This window comes from Caretta caretta, chromosome 5 (genome assembly GCF_965140235.1).
Source record: "Caretta caretta isolate rCarCar2 chromosome 5, rCarCar1.hap1, whole genome shotgun sequence".
Lineage (NCBI taxonomy): Eukaryota > Metazoa > Chordata > Testudines > Cheloniidae > Caretta > Caretta caretta.
The window spans coordinates 122,533,915-122,551,346 of record NC_134210.1 but is presented as its reverse complement, the minus strand read 5'-3'; the positions used below and the strand labels follow the sequence as shown (position 1 = coordinate 122,551,346).

The 17,432-nt window shown below is 48.3% G+C and overlaps 1 protein-coding gene and 1 long non-coding RNA gene across 4 annotated transcripts in view; one reads left to right on the top strand and one right to left on the bottom strand.

The window, feature by feature from the left end:
• Positions 1–14,045, bottom strand: part of SNX30 (sorting nexin family member 30) — a 68,293-nt gene extending 54,248 nt beyond the window's left edge. The window contains exon 1 of one of the 2 annotated variants that reach the window (XR_007356618.2): positions 13,734–14,045. Coding sequence is in view for 1 of the 2 variants with exons in the window: in XM_048849647.2 (XP_048705604.1) it covers positions 13,734–13,901 (168 nt within the window). In the remaining variant the exon portion in view is untranslated. The remainder of the gene's footprint in view (positions 1–13,733) is intronic. The other variant, XM_048849647.2, reaches the window with a different exon arrangement.
• Positions 14,046–14,099: 54 nt separating this feature from the next.
• LOC142072229 (uncharacterized) lies at positions 14,100–16,731 on the top strand. Of its 2 annotated transcripts, none has more exons than XR_012668662.1 (2): positions 14,100–14,210; positions 14,806–16,731. It is a non-coding gene; the product is annotated as an uncharacterized LOC142072229 (long non-coding RNA). The 2 variants fall into 2 exon arrangements; XR_012668661.1 differs by having other exon boundaries at positions 14,100–14,252.
• Positions 16,732–17,432: the final 701 nt, after the last annotated feature.

The following is a 17,432-nucleotide window of genomic DNA, read 5'->3' as shown; positions in this document are numbered from 1 at the left end:
GTCCTCGGCCCAAAACGTTTGCCCACCCCTGCTGTAAATGAAGCATTTTAAGAGTTTGCATTTTTAAACTGCAACGTCAGCCTTGTGTGTTTACGTTGTTTGTTTTCTTAGGAATAGGCTCAATAAAGAAAAGTGGCAGCTACTCAATGTGTTACCACCACATAGCCTGTCTCCATGTAAGAACCTAAAAATTAAATTTGGGACCTGAAAGTCACTGTGTATTTATTCCTGTTCCACTGCCTGTAACTGACCCACCTGAGATCTTTTAGGTTAACCCTCAATTTCATACTAACTACGTCAGTCGAGTCAGCTTTATTAGGGGTGATGCAAGAGTAAGGAGAAGGCAGATGAAAACTGAGATGCGACTCAGAAATATGTATCAGTAAGACAAGCAGGACACCACACCCAGTTCCGTTTACAGAATGAATGGCACTTCTCCACTACCACAGTGCTAAGATGCAGAGCACGGAGAAGAGTCAGGGCGCTGGCTTACATCCCCTGCCCTACACCAGCTTTGGGCAAGTCACTTTACAAATGGGGAAACTGAGGCACAGAAGGTCAGTGAAGACACAAGTTACCAACTTCACAGGGAGTGATGAGAGTTTGAATGCTTTGAGATCCTCGGGAAGGAAGAGCTATAGGAATGCAAATTAGTGTTTTCCATATTGCTATTCTAACGAACACTTAGGAGTTAGACATCTTGATAGCTCAGGCTTGCGAGAAAAGGAGGCCAGTCATCATGGATAGAGAATTTCTGTCAAGACCTAGTTTTCTGGGGTGCTTTGTGCACACAGCATGATTCCTGCTGGAACCGTGGGTGCTGCCCCCACAGGCACCAGAAGGGGTCAGTCACTGAGGAAATACCTCTCCCAACTTGGATAAGGCATGACAGACTGAACATGGAAGGAGCAAGACCTATGCTGGCCAGCTGTGAACAGAAACTGAAAGGAGCCCTTATACCACCTCACCCCCTACTAGCCAGGTGCACACATGAGCAAGGGAGATCCAGGAATAGCACTACTGTGAGGAAAGAGGAGCACTAGCGAGAGAGATGCCAAGCACCCCCTCCCCTAATTGTTTGCATTGCTTCTGACTAGACTGTCTCACCTTCTCACAAAAAAAATAAAAAGCCATGGAGGTGTGGGGGGGCCACAACAAAGGAAAGAGTTTGTTTCTGTGCTGCAGAACTGCTCCCTATGCTATCCCAATCACTGCCCCACCATTATTTCCTGGAGATTAACGAGGTCTGTGTTGACAAGACAGACTACAGGGCCCACGTGAATCCCAGCAATCAAGAGACGTGTGTAAGCCTCTCTGTGTATGCATCAAGTTCCTGACAGAGCCATTGTAGTGGGGGCTGTGGTTTCTCACTCAACCACTGGTGAAGGAAATACATTGATCAGAGGGTAAGTAACAAGTGATAGTAAATTAGTCCTAGAAGACCTCAGCAGAACAGCAGTGCTTCTCATCTATTGCCAATGGAAATGAATTTCAGTGCAAGCTTTTTCTTTAAAAAAAAAAAAAGAAAATCAGACAGTTACGTTTTTATTTGTTTGACTATTGGTAACATTCTGGATTCTAATGTCCTGCTGGGATACTGGAGTCTTGAACCCAAGGCAGTTTCCAGCAGTTCCAATTTTAAAAACCCATCCCCAAGTATTTACAGCCCCGACTGCCACCTTAAGCCACAAGAACTGCCAGTGCCTTGCACCCCAAGGGGCTGCTGTGCAGAGCAAACAGAGGATACGCCACCCCAGTTGCTGCCCCAGATCTGCACATCGTGGTCGCCAGAGAATTTGGTGCTCCTCTTGCCATGGAGGAAGAGGATTATTACTGGGACCTCCACTGGAAGAAAACATTACCGTCAGTGGAAGAACATGGTTGTCCTGATCCTCCTGACAGGATGGGATGGTGAAAGACAAGGAAAGAATAAATAAAAGTTCCAAATCCCAAATATATATTTTGTCATCTAGGATTATATTCCCTAAATGTGCTTTAGAAAAGAATTAGGCAGGGCTCAGTAAATTCAGTTCGCCAAGTAGTCTTAGGTCATATTGGTTGGCCTTTTTAGGACATCCTACTGAGTCTCGATAGCTAACTCACGAGTTGTTAATAAATTGCAAGCTTGGTCACTTGCCAGGTTCCTCCGGCCAGTGTTTTGGCAAGCCCCCACGCCCTATCCCACTCCCTATCTTCAGGGCCGTGCAGGCAGAGCAGTACAAGCGCTGGGGCCAGAGCAGAGCCGGGGTGGCCCTGGATGCTCAGTGGGTGGCCTGTGGCCCACCCATGGCTACACCCCTGCTACCTACACTGATGGGAGGGGTTCTGCCGTCCACAGTTATTCCATCTCCCCAAGAAGTGGTAGCTACATCAACAGAAGAATTCTTCCATCCACCTAGCGCTGTCTACACCGCGGGTTAGGGTGGCATAGCTACATCTCTCAGGGATGTGGATTTTTCACACCCCTAAGCAACAAAGGTAAGCCAACCTAATTTTCTAGTATAGACCAGGCCTAAGTGACACACAGATTCATTAAGATTTCACCATTGCCTTAATTGGAGAGGAGCAATGACAGAAGAGATGCTTCCAGGAATAAGCCATGGAAGCCCTCCTTTACACACATGCGAGAAAGTAGCCTGATGGTCACGGGATTATTGCTAGCTTTTCTATTTTTTAGTGTGAATTTAACCAACCCTTTTCTCCATATGCAGCCCATATGCCAATTCAGGCATTATTAGCCTTTTATGGTTCGTGTGTAGGGTTTGGAAGTAGGCCAACCACTGTGGAACTACATGTCACACAGTGCTGATGAAGACAAGTATGCCACTTTTTTTCCCCAGTATGGAACTGCTCACCAGAACAATTACGGCATCACTAAATCCTTCACAACTCAAGGATGTGGCACTGAAAATGCTGGCTTGCTAAGCCAGTTACAACTCACTTCAGGTTACAAGTGGCCAGATTCTACATTTATTTACTCTAGGTCTTGATGACCATAATTACATGATTTGCCCTCACGTGCTGCTAGTGAATAGTTCATTGGGAATCCTACTTTTAAGAACTGGAAAAGCAACAAGTTCTCAGCCTGCCCGCCAGCGCTCCAGCCAGGGAAACAGGGTTGGGGCAGGGACCTTGCCTTGTCTTTGAAGGATGTATGTGTTGGGGGAGGGGCAAGCAAAGGAGGATTGATCTCTTCCTATGGGTTCTTTACTCTTCCTCACCACTTTTGCTGATGCAGCCCTCTCCTTGCCCCAGCCCCAATGTAAACAAATCAAGTCCTCTCCTTTCAATCTCTCTGCCATCTGGAGACTCTATATTACAGCCCAGAACAACACCCACATGCATAGCATGGCCCTCTTCTCCTAGCACAGTGGCTCACTTCCTCAATGCCTGTCAGTGATGTTTCAATACAATCTGCCACTGTCTGATGAGACACCCCCTCATGCCCACCAGCCTCTTCGTATATAAACCCTCCACTCCCACACAGCTAAAGCTTACAGCATCTGCCTATCAAACTAACCACATGCTTTGCCATGTACAAGACATGCGCACACACACAAAAACGTCGACCATAATCAGAGGGAGGATGGTCCAGCGGTTTGGTATTTAGCCTAGGACTTGGGAGATCTGAGTTCAGTTCCCTGCTCCACCAGAGACCCCCCCTCCTGTGTCACTTTGGGCAGATCTCTGTGACCCTTCACTCATATGTAAAATGGGATAACAATGCTGACCTGGTACATAGGTTATTTTCATCTTTACTAGAGACTTTACCTTTTTATAGAAAGAGCCCTAACACTCACCAGAGAAACAGGAATATTTTCCAACTCCAGTAGCCTTGTCGTAGTCTTAAACAAAAAGAAAAAAACACACCACCCCCACCACCCAGATGCAGCCACAAACAGACGTAGTGGAGAGAGCCTGAAAAATTCCTTCCAACCACTAGATAGCAGTGGAATATTTAAAGACATAAGTTTTTCCACAATGTTTAACAGCAAGATGTTTCCAGGACTAAAAAACTTAAGACCCAGTCAGGAAGACAAATTCTAAATAATGCCTTTCCTTAAAAAACCAAAAAAACAGCCACAACAGATCAGGTTTATTTTACATACATATATTCCATAATATTTTACATCATCACTTCCAATCTTTAAGAGTTTCATAGAATCATAGACTATCAGGGTTGGAAGGGACCTCAGGAGGTCATCTAGTCCAACCCCCTGCTCAAAGCAGGACCAACCCCCAATTAAATCATCCCAATGTTTGTTTGTTATGCAACAGCTGTCTGACACTAAAGCCAACCTCCTAAAAATCATGCAACCTCCACCCCAAGTCAGCTGATTTATGATCTGCACAGCCTTCAGTGTTTAGATAATTGACATTTCTATACATAATTTGTAAAGACAACTATGTATGTGGGTAGAGAGAAACAGTGATTCTGTAGAAAGATCATTTCTACTCATATATGGAATGTGGATAAGGCAAAATTTCACAATAAATTTGAAGAAACCCCAATCTTGCTACCGCTGGTAAAGAGTATATGTGAACCTTAAAATCCAAAGCAAGCTTCAAATGCAATAGGGCTATTGGGGAATTTAAGGGCCACAAAATAGAGATGGACTTTTAATGAAGTCCTATTGCAATCTAGAAGTGTCTAGCTAGGCTTCTTTGATCAACAGTTAAAAGGGCTGCTTCGCCATTTAACAAGCCAAAACCCTATCATTGTTTTAAGGTAGGCAATGCCAACGATTAACTCAATGAATAAAAATTATAACTTGTTTGCAGGATCATGCCCTATATTAGATGTAGGAAAGCAAAGGAGGGATTGTTATAGGTAGAAAGGTTCTAACAAGAGCACAAGACATTAATGTATGCCCACATCTCGTTAGCTTGTAAGAGCAGAGTCCAATAAGAGAGAGGAGCAGAGCTCACTATTGACTTGTTTCTTCCAGTTTTCCTTAGATTTGAATAGACAAGACAAAGGATCCAGAGATATTCCAGAAATATGGGGCATCCGGAAAAAGGGGCAAAGCTGCTTATGGGAAGAGATCAGGATGCACAAGGTGACAGGATCTATTGAGGCTGGGTCAGGAAATGAGGAGTTAGAATATAGTGCAAAAGAGAAATCTTGAGCCAAGACAAGAATTGAGGTTGGAAGAGTCATCTACACAAGTGAGCTTAACTACAGCATAGAGGATGGAATCTGGTGTGACACAACCATCAGGGGAGAGTGAGATAACTAGGATGGGGAGCAGGGTGTCAGCAGCAGGAATGGCCGAAGAAGGGATTGGGTGTGGAAGTTGTATAGCACTGACAGGATTTACTAGCAGCCTGGTTGTGGGGGAAGAGTGCTGAAGCTGAGGCCAAGGGCAAGGAGTCCCACTCCTTTTTACCTGGAAGAATGGAGGAAAGAAGGGCTTTTCAAAACAAGAATCACAATAGTTTCTACTGTTCTCTTCACTTAATCCTTTATACAAAAGTGATCATTTGGAGAGCAGATTTTTGGTTCAGAGATACATATTTATTTAAAATATAGTTCTGACTAGAGCAGCTGAGATTATTTCTGTGGAAGACAGATCAGTCATGGAAATAAGAGGTTTCGAAGTTTCATCTACTGAGATATAGCATAACACCAGAAAGCCACTAAATATTTGACTGTCCCTCTATGAACTGTTGTCAGCGTTTTGAAAAATGCCTCGAAACTAGGAATTGCTTCTCTGGAACCATAGCTAAGAGTTCTGACACTGCCAATACAATGTGTAACTCATTTCTGTTAAGACACAGTGGTTTCTGGATCTCATCCATTCTAATACTTGCACTTTGGAGTGTGGGAAGCCCTAAGATGTCCCTAGGGCTGTAAAGTGATGGATCAATTTCTGGTTGGAGTTCAGCATCTGTCTAGCCTTATCTTTGCAAGCAAAAATCAATACAATGGGGACTCCTGTAAAGTATTTATTGGACAGAGGTAATTCAACAAGATACACAAAAGAGGAGTAATCCCGTTAACCCTTAGAGCACAGAAGATGAGGAGCTTTTCTTCCCCACCTGCGGTAACATCAGTTATGGGTTTCTTCTGCTGCTGCATGAGATGTGCCCCAGCAGGCATAGCTAAGTGAAGGTGTACTAGAATTTCTACTCCTTAGGGTGGAATTTAAAACAAAAAAATTAATTCCATACTGAAGTCAATGGGAACTTTACTGTTCATTTCAATGGGAACAGAGTTAAGCCAGAGAATCTCACCCTAAAGCTTCTCTTCAGGTGTGAGGTGGACAGTACAAGTGATCAGGGGATGACAAGGAAAGCCAGTAAGCGTGGGGTATGGGGGGGAAGAATTCGACAGAAGCGGCAGAAACCAACAGACCCAAGAAGTGAGAGACCCCGAGGAGAGTCTGGAGCAGACAGCTCAGTTTTAAGGATGGAGACTATACTGTACCTACCCTACCCGCAACCTGCTAAGCCAGTTAAACAGCAATAATTCCACTGGAAGTAAAGTCATGAAGTTTTAGAAAGTGCCTCATTTGGAGCCTGCAAGTGTGTTGGGGATGAAGCTGGCAGACAAATGAAAGCACTACAAACTTGCATGCCGTTTTGTACTAGAACATGGACCAGGCCTTCACTTGGGGGTGCCTCACAACTGTACATGCACAGAGTGGCAAGGAGAGTTGTGACTGGGTGTCTGCACCTTAAACTGAGATTTTGGCATTTTTAAGTATGCATTTGTGACAAATCTAGGAATTTTCTGAGACAATTTTATGTGCTATGTATTGCTCTGTACCTAGGACCTTGGCATCGCTATTCACTGTGGGGGAAAGAACTCATTTTACCCCCTAGGACATGGGAGATCAGGCTAGGTATTTGAGACATGCCCACTCTGGCTCTCTGGGATGGAACTAACACATTTGAATGGAAGACCCTACCGAGACCTTGGCAACCCATCCCAATGACCAGAAACATACACCTCACTGCAGAGGGAGCTGAACATGTGAATGCAATATGGCTGTGTTCAGACAACAAAGACAAGAGGTGGCAGGTGATGTGGTAAGAGCTGAGGGACAGAGAGAGAGAGAGAGCGAGCACGCGTGCCATGATAGTTTCTACAGCAGCACGGATCAGGGGCTGCTCTCTGCTAACCTAAGGACTTTCAGGTTCTGTAGGCCAGGTGACCAATTAATTGTTACCTTGTTTTGAAAAAAAAGTCTGTCTGATGTCACTGCAAATACTTACTGAGAGCACTGCACCCTGAACAGGTAGGAACCAGCCTTCTGCCGGAGTCTGATTTAGATGGATTCACTGCAGGAAGCCAGAGAGACAGGGACCGTTGGCGCCCAAAGGCCCAGTTTCAGAGTCATGGAGGCAGCAGCATACAAAGAAAAATTTGTACTGGACTGCCAAGACTGTAGAAGCTGCAGAGAGTAAGATTATTTTTCCCCATGCAGGTCAGAACGAAGGAACTATGACAACAGGACAGGCATTGGAGGCTGTAGGGAACCAATTCTGCAATCCTGTTCCAACATAGCTCAAGATACTTGCAAAGCTAAGTTTGTTTTAAGCTACTCCAAACCTACAGAGAAGATGCTAAGTAAAGCAGCACGAAGTGAGAGGCTCATGAAGACTTTCAACCATGGCTATCTAGGCTCCATTCTGACAAGCTACGTGGTTAGATTATTGAACAGCACCTGTGGATTCACAAGTTAACGTAGCTGGAAATGGCATATGAAGCCCTAAGAATGATTAAACCGGGGCTGAAAAGGATAAGAAGGGAGACTTGGTGGTGGACTCTTCAAGTTATAGCTTCAATTGAGAAGAACAAGTGGCAGGCCAGTGGCTTGAGCAAGGATAAGATGCGTACGGAGGCAAAAAAACAGCCAAAATGTGTTGCAACAGCTAAAAAACTGTCCTGCAATGCGCTACATAACCAACTAGGAGGATAAGAGACCATCTACAAACTCACTAAGGCAAGAGAAAATAATGAGGGATGTGAATGAGTTTGCTTCCATTAGAAATGAACATGGTATATGACAAATAAATGGTGAAAATCAATCAACAAAGTCTGGAGTGATAATTTTGAAAGAGTGATGAACGAGAAGAATCCAAGGAAGGAACTAAGAACACGTAAGCCAAAACCAGGCTTGACAGATTGCATGCGGAAGGAAGAGGTTGTGGAGGCTCTTAGGGCCACATGAAGTATGGGTGGATGCACTGAAGTCACTGGGAAGGGAAGGCAGCAAGTCTGTTCAATGATTCTTAAGAAAGAGAAAATGCTGGATGAATGACATAAAAGCTTTGTGGTGCCCATTTTTAAACATAAAGGAAATCATGTACTGTAGGCTAATTATCACCCACTTAAGCTGTGAAAGTATGGGAGATGATTACTGAAAAGTATTTGCATGGAATGGTTGAAGTTTGAAACAGTCAGTAAGGATTTATGCCAGGAAGAAGTACAATTTATGCTATATATATTATAAGATCATAAGAATGTCCATAGTGGGTCAGACCAATGGTCCATCTAGCCCAGTGCCCTATGCTTCAGAGTGAATGAACAGAACAGGGCAATCATCAAGTGATCCATCCCCGGTCATCCAGTCCCAGCTTCTTGCAGTCAGAAACCTCTAAGAACTCTTATGGAGAAGTTGAGAGAAGAGAGACAGCATCTGGGTATGGTCTTTATAGACATGGAGAGGGCATACAATTGTGTACTAGGAGAATTGTGTACCCAGGATATGTGCAATGGAGCAGCTAGCATAGTCAAAACCAAATGGGGCTACAACAGAGTGAGTTTCCAGTAAACACTGGCCAGCATGAGGGGTTAGCATGGAGCCCTTTTTGTTAGCAGTTGTCTCAGATGTGATAAGTGAGAATATATGAAGGGAGACACCTTGGAATATGCTGTTTGCTGATGACAGTCATGTGTGTAGAAGACAGAGATCCTGCAAGCCAACTTTGACAAGCAGCATCACAATTTTCAGCAAGCAGGATATGGAGTGGACGTTAATAAGACCAAGGCTTTGATACCTGGAAGGGAGGACCACCTACCATAAAGGATATTATAGGCAGAGAGCTTAGGAGAGCGAAAGAATTCACATACCTAACATCAATAATTGCTGACAATGGTGCCCTCTTGACTGATGCATGGCATCATACCAAAGCTGCTTCAGGTGCAAATAGAGGGAGGAGACCCCAATTCTCTGTGATAAAAAGATGCCAATAGAGTTAAAAGGCAGAGTGCATAAAACTGTAATTTGTCCCATCCTAACGTATGGAACAGAAACTTGGCCAGTCACAAGAAAAGAGACCTTGTGATGGTCAAATGGTTAGATGCTCCGTGATAAGGAAATGAAATGAAGTTGTGAGGGGCTTAATGAGGGGTGCCCCCAGGTGAAGACATGTTGCATTTGTATGGACATGGTTGCATTTGTACAGACAAGTCCTGCAGAGACCTGAGAGTTATATTGGTAGGATGGTCCTTGCTATGATCATGGATGGAAGACTACAAAGGGGGAGGCCAAAGACACAGTATATGGACCAGATATCAGCAGCCTGTACAGAGACCAATTTGCACAACAGCCAGGCGTACAGTCATGAGTTTGGGGAGATGGCTACAGAAGTCGCCAACCCCAAATAGGGAAGTGGAGAGAAAGAAGAAATTATTGCAGGTTCACGAGTCTGAAATGTAGATCCTTCTACTGAGCACTACTTCTCCTGCAGCAGGAATTTAGACATAGAAGGCACCCTAATTGCACTTTGACCAGTGGGTGTAAAAGAAATGATTTGGGAAAGCACCGGGGATAACTCCCCCCTTAGTCCCATTCCTCTAGGTCCTCTTCCCCCAAACTTCCACCGTGCTCGGCCCCAGCCCAAGGTCTCCCTCCTCTCTTCACCCTAATTTCTCCCTTCTCCACAGACCCTGGGGCTTACTACCTTCCTCCTCGTTTGCCATTAGCCCCAAGCCCCTGAGGCTTCGTCGCCACCCAAGCCCCTAGGGCTCCCCAGAGCCAGACTGAGGGATTTACCAGTTCAGTTGGGTGGCTCTTCTCCTGCCTATCTGGCCTTTCTTCCCGGCTTCCCCAGAGCCTCCTGCAGCTTCTTGTCCATTTCTCCTCCAGTTTCTCCTCCCCTGCAGACTGCACAGTCAAGGTTTGACAGGAAGAAAGCTGCAGGGATTTTGAGTGGAGTCTGAGGCGCTGGATTCACCACTCAAGCTACAGGCTGCAGTGCATTCTAACTGCCCCACATACAGTCTACACTCCAGACCCCACTCAAAATCCCTGTGGCTTACCTTTTATTAGATTTGATGGCACCGTCTGTACGCGTGCCAGAGGTAGAGAGCACCCTGAGGCTGCTAGTAAATACAAATCACAAGCACAGAGGTGTTCACAATTCATATTTAGTCACACAAGTGACTTTGCATACTTCAGTGGGCATGGTACCCCAGTGCCCTCTGCATACGAGCTATCACCGACTGACTCTCCAGAAACTTTCACATTAAATGAATTCACTAGAAGCTTTATCTGTCAGCAGCATGGGTCCTTATCCAACTCTGCCAAAGAGAGGAAAGGAGAAGAGCGCTTTGGGGAAATAAAGGCAACAAACAGAGTTCTGCCAGCTTCCAAAAGCAGAACTAGGTCTGTCTTTACCTTTTAAGGCAGCATCTCTGAGTGTGTGGGGCACAAAACAGTAGCAGTGCAAGTTTCCTCAGTACTGTCCAGCCAACATGGCAGGGTTGGAGCTTTCAAAGGGTTTAGGAAGTGCTGCCTGAAAGATCCTAAACAGGTGCATAATCCAACCCCTCTGGCTGACTCAGTAAATTGTCCTATCCCTCCACTAAATAGGCATCAGGGTTATAGGCTTGTCTGGTTGATACGGAGCAGACAGTCCAGGCTACATTCAGTCCTGGCATAAGCCCACTAACTCAATGGAGTGGTGTCTACTTACAGCAGAGAGAATTGGGACCCCGATCTCAAATTATACAGAGCAGAGTATAGCCCTTCATACCTGGCAAGTGGATTTTGCTGGGGCTGGCGGAGGCAAAGAGTAAATGTAGCTTCTGTGCATAGATGGACGTTAGAGGGGCAGCAGAAAGAGCTAGGAACCTAGCCCAGAATGGCACCAGAGTTCAGCCACGCTTGCATCTTCTTACCCAACTATTGGAGGCCACATACATATGATTACTTTTTCAAGCCAGTGAATTAGCCTGCTAAGAGATGAAGAAGTCACAGCCAAAGATTAAGACAATGAGGCCAGTGGGCAAGCTAGCAGGCATTCAATTTAACCTATTGAAGGGTCTGGGGAATGGGCATTAGCAGCACCGGCAGTTTAAACTTAACTATTGCCATAAGATTGGAGGCAGAGATGCTGCTTATTTCATGCCTATATACTTGCAAAAGCGAACGGAAGTAGAGTTTTTCCTGCCAGTCCTGTGAACATTAAACAGAGGAGGGAGCGCTCTCGGACAGAAAGGCAGAACACCCTGAAGAGATGCTCTCAGATTCATGGTCTTCTGGATTTTACTGCCCAATCCTTCTCCAGATACTGGAATGGTGGAGCACCTCGGCGCTTTTCTCATGTCTGACCTACGGGGTTTTAGGCTCAAGGAGTCCCTTTTTATTTGAGAGATTATACCAAAGATACAGCCTTCAGACAGAGAGCCAGTTCAGTCTGCTGCTCTCCACTGCTTCGGGGTCAGAATCTTTTACTCCGAGACAAGCTTTGAATAAGGCCAGTTACTATGAGCATCTATCTATTCCCACATCACACACACAGCATTTTTAGCTGCTAGTACTCATCCCCACCCTACACAAACACAGGTGGATGGATTCACCTGCACTGCTTCAGACAAGCATATGGTCACCTGGCCTGAGGCTACTGTTGGGCAGAACCCCCTCCCCCCCCAAACGATCAGGGTGAGGAAGCTCACCTGACTCTCGGCTGCCGTCTAAAAAGAGATGTGCACCAGCTTGCACTCCAGAATTTAAGCGTTCATTAAAGGAGTGAATTTAAGGCCCCGTTTATGCTAGGAAAATTCACACCAGTAACATACCGGGATGAAGAATACTGGTGCAACACATTGCGTTTGCACCACTGCAGTTACTTCCAGGCAAATCTCCTTGGTGGAGACAAGGCTGGAGCCTCCATCCCTTACGGATCCAAAGGCCAAGTTGTGAACTAAAATATTAAGGTGAACCAAGGCAGTAACAGCCACCTTAGTGCGCTGACAACCCGCTATGCAGCTCTGAGGTGTGGGCTGCCCCATGTCATCTCAAAGGGGTGCCAAACCTGAAGCCTAATGTTGATAACTTGCATGTCAAGTATTTGCCTGCTAATCAAGTCACAGAAGGGTACCACACAGAGTCTTTTGCTCAGGTGGGCAAGTCCCCTCTCCTCCAGACAAGGCACCATCCCCCTCAGAGACAAGGAATGGTGGACCAGGGATGAGGGAGAGGCCCCAGACACTTGTAGGGGGAGGGATGGCCACTGCCACCCCACTAAGAAGCACGGCAGGGCAAAAAGGGTATATGCTTGGGGCTCCAGATCACCTCAGTCTTGCCCTGTACAGAGCTCCACCCATGTGGATTTAGCAAAGCTGGGGGCAGCCACAAAAAGTCTCCAGATGGCAGATTTGTAACTGTTGACACATGGCCCCACACTACACAAGTCCATGAGAATGGAGAATGCCATTCAGCGTTCAGGAAGCCTGCAGCAACTTGCAGGCCCCATATGTGCCCATTGACTGAATGAAATTTAGTTTGAGAAAGCTTCAGGCCCACCCCCACAAGCTGCCCAAAGCATAACGACTATCCAACCCGACCAGATGTCTTTACTCAGCTACAATTTAAAAAAAAAAAAAGGCGGCCACATGCACGCTCAATAAGAAATAGCAAACCATTGCAGAAATGAGCAACACCGGTATCATGCGAGGTCTGCCCTGACTGCCAGTCAATGTTGCGTCAAGTTCCCTCCAGAGAGGATTCAGAGTAACAGCCGTGTTAGTCTGTATTCGCAAAAAGAAAAGGAGTACTTGTGGCACCTTAGAGACTAACCAAATTGGTTAGTCTCTAAGGTGCCACAAGTACTCCAGAGAGGAGAGAGTCACAAGGTATTTAGAAACGTAGCACTTCTCAAGACACCCAGACTCATGGAGTATGCGGGCACACAGGTTGGGGGGGGGGGGGCAGCACAGCCTACCTGCCATATTAGTGCTGTGAGAAGGGAAAGTGGCAAGGAAAGCGGCTCCGGAGGAGAGGCTCGCATTCAAACGGATGACAAGCCTAAGGGTACGCAATCATAGCAGGGGCACAGAACCTTCCCCGCCCGGCTACAGGCTACACCTTGGGAGGCAGGGATCTAGTCCTCATCATCCATCACTGGCAATAAAGGCCTAAGACCGAACAGAAGAGGAGCATGGACCACATCCTGCCCGCTTAACCAGCAGCCAAGACAACAAGAGAGGGCGAGGGTGGGGATTTCACCTGCTGCTCAAGTCTTTCCCACCGCACTCCCGGGCGCGAACCGAACCCAGGCGGATGTGGGGGCGCGGAAGCAGCCCCCCGGGAGAGCACAGCCGCCCTGGAGCAGCCCAGCGCGCCTGCTGATGTGTCACGAGCATCGCCGGCGGGCTGGGCGACGGGGTCTTTCGCAGCACCGGGAGACGAGGGATGCAGCCGGCGGGCAGAGAAGCCCCGCCATTCATTCCCTCCCCCGCCGCCCTCTGCCCGCACCCCAGCCCGGCCGGGCCGTACCTTGTCGGCGAAGCTGCGGGGCAGCAGCAGGTCCGGGCTGGGGGTGAGCTCGGCGGCCGCCTCCTCGCTGCTGGAAGCGGCCAGCGGGTGCGGCATGTCCCGCAGAGCCCGGGGCCCGGAGGAGGGCAGGGCCCGGGGGGTCCCCAGCCCGCCGCCCCCGGCCGACATGGCTGCGCTTGGCGGCGCCGGCGGCAGTAGGCGGGCAAGGACCGCGGGCCAAGGCAGAGGCCGCCCCCGCCCGCCGGAGCCCGTGCGCCGCCCAGCCGCTCGCTCCACGCCCGGGCGCCGCGCAAGGAGCGGGCAGCGGCTGGGCGGACGCGGAAGGTACGGTCTAGCCGCCGCGGCAGCGTGGGCGTGTCTCCCGGGGAGCCCGCCCAGGAGCTCCGCCTCCTCCGGCTGGCGCTGCCCGCTCGGGGCCCCCGCCAGCCTGGGCTGGGCGCGGCCAGGGGCGTGTGCCGCCCGCGGCGGGGCTGCAGGGTGAGCAGCGCGGGCTGGGCGCGCAGGGAGCTGGGCTAGCAGGTGCGGTGAGGGTTCGGGTGACATAACGCCAGGGTCAGGGGCCTGGATCGTAAACTCTCCGGGGGGGGGGGGGGGAGGAAGGGAGGGTACGCCTACAGCAGGGCATTATTTCGAGATGATTCTAGTCGAGGTTTCGGAAGCGATTTTATACATTCGGCCTCGTGTGTCCCCACTAAAGCGCGTGAGTTCGGCAGAGTGGGTCCACAGTCCCGAGGCTGGCATCGAATGCCGGAGCGGCGCACTGTGGGTAGCTATCCCACAGCCCACTGGAATTCTGGGTTAAGCTCCCAGGGCAGGGTGGGCAAAAACATTCTCGCGGGTGTTTCCGGGTGTGTGTCGTCAGTCGCTCCCCCCCTCCGTTAAAGCTACGGCAGACAATCGTTCCACGCCTTTTTGGTATGCAGACGCCATACTGCTTTCAGCAGATGGTGCAATACGGTGCACCGCTTCTTTCCTGGTACTATGAATCCAACTCACATTTTCTCTCATTTTTCTATGTAATCTCTATAAGTATCTACTTTTTCTCTTCCTCATCGACCGCTTCCGCGGCCAGCTCTGCTCTCCCGCTCTTGCCGCGCTACCGAGCTTCTCCATGTTGTCTGTCCTGGGCTCCCACCTCCGTGAAAGCTACAGAAGACAACCATTTACCGCCTTTTTTCAGCTACCGTGTGAACCGAACAGCACCTCTTCCTCTGCCACTCTGCTCTCCTACGTTTCATGCCCTTTTTCCTGGATTACCGGTGCAGGTGCCATAGCGCGGCAAGCATGGAGCCCGCTCAGATCTCCGCTGCAGTTGTGACCATTGTAAATACCTTGCGCATTATCCAGCAGTATGTGCAGAACCTGCAAAACCGGGCAAGGAAGCAACGACAGCGCGATTACGATAGTGATGAAGACTCAGACACAGATGTTCCTAGAAGCACGGCATGTGGTGATTGGGAGATCATGATGGCATTGGGGCAGGTTCATGCCATGGAACACCGATTCTGGGCCCTGGAAACAAGCACAGACTGGTGGGATCGCATAGCGTTGCAGGTCTGTAATGATTCCCAGTGGCTGAGAAACTTTTGTATGCGTAGGGCCACTTTCATGGAACTTTGTGACTTGCTGTCCCCTGCCCTGAAGTGCAAAGACACCAAAATGAGAGTAGTCCTCACAGTTGAGAAGCGAGTGGCCATAGCCCTGTGGAAGCTTGCAACGCTCGACAGCTACCGGTCAGTCATGAATCAGTCTGGAGTGGGCAAATCTACTGTGGGGACTGCTGTGCTGCAAGTAGCCAACGCAGTCATTGACCAGTTGCTATCAATGGTAGTCACATTGGGAAATGTGCAGACCATTGTGGATAGCTTTAATGCGCTGGGGTTCCCTAACTGTGGTGGGGCGATAGACGGAATGCATATCCCTATCTTGGCCCTGGAACACCGGGGTGGCCAGTACATAAACCGCAAGGCGTACTTTTCCATGGTGACACAAGGGACGTTTCACCGACATCAACGTGGGATGGCCAGGAAAGGTGCATGACGCTTGCATCTTCAGGAACTCTGGTCTGTTTGAACAGCAGCAGGAAGGGACTTACTTCCCAGACCAGAATATTACTGTTGGGGATGTTGAAATGCCTATAGTTATCTGTTGCGGTTCAAATACGAGACAGCACAAAGCTTTAAGCAAGCAAACAGGCTGGTCTGCCAACGGACTGGGCCTGTCAGCTTTCCACCCTCTCCTTTATTCTTTCTCTCCCCCCAGGCATTACATTCTCCAACAGATAAAAGGAATACACTGGCTTTGTTTAACATTCTTATTTACCAATTTCTATCTACCTCATTCCTTGCTCTCGGGCCTTGAGCCCGGTCCTGGGAGGCTTCCCACAGTTCATGTTATCTGGGCGAGATTCCAAGGTTCATGCCCTTGAGAGGAGCTGTGTGTGCACTGCTCCTACACAACACTCCGGGTGTGCCCTGAATGTTGCCAAGTGCATGAACCTTGAATGAATCCTACAGTTATCCTCGGGGACACAGCCTACCCCTTAATGCCATGGCTTATGAAGCCATACACAGGCACCCTGGACAGTAGTAAGGAGCAGTTCAACTATAGGCTGAGCAAGTGCAGAATGGTGGTAGAATGTGCTTTTGGATGTTTGAAAGCTTGCTGATGCAGTTTACTGATTCAATTAGATCTCAGCACAACCAATATTCCAGTTGTAATTGCTGCTTGTTGTGTGCTCCACAATATCTGTGAAAGTAACGGGGAGATGATAATGGCGGGGTGGGAGGTTGAGGCAACTCACCTGGCGGCCAATTTCACACAGCCAGACGACAGGGCGATTAGAAGAGCGCAGCAGAGCACGCTGCACATCAGAGAAGCTTTGAAAGCCAATTTCATGACTGGCCAGGGTACGGTGTGACAGGTGTGTTTGTTTCTCTTGACGTTACCCACCCCCTATCTATATGAAAGGAAATAAAGTCACAATTGTTTAAAAAAACATTATTTATTATTTGTTGCACAACACAAAGAGAGAAATCAGAAGGTAGACCGGGGGGTGGGGAGTATTGGGTTAGGGGGGCGGAGGAGGAGGAGGGAAGGACAAGTCTAGAAACCAAATCAAAATCGGATATGCCAGCTTTCTGCTGCTTGTGCAATCCTCTGGGGTTGAGTGTGGGGTCCCCGTAGCCTCCCCTCCCCACATATTCTTGGGCATCTGGGTGAGGAGGCTGTGGAACTTGGGGAGGAGGGAGGGCGGTTATTCAGGGGCTGCAGCGGCCGTCTGTGGTCTTGCTGCCTTTCCTGCATTAGATCCACCATACAGCGGAGCATGTCAGTTTGCTCCCCCATGAGTTTGACTATAGCATCCTGCCTCCTCTCTTTGTGTTCATTTAACGCTTTACGGGACTCTGCAATTGTTTGCCTCCACACATTCAGCTGGGCTCTATCAGTGTGCGAGGACTGCATGAGCTCGGCAAACACGTCATCCCGAGTTTGTTTTTTCTGCCTTCTAATCTGGACCAGCCTCTGGAACGGAGTAGATAGGGGCCACGTTGAAACATTTGCACCTGCGGGAGGAGAAAAAGGGAGGGTAGTATTTTAAAGGATACATTTTAGAGAACAAAGGGAACACTCTTTCTCAGTGAAACAGGCAATTCATCGTACACAGCACATGTTCTTTCTGTACAAGGTCGCATTTTG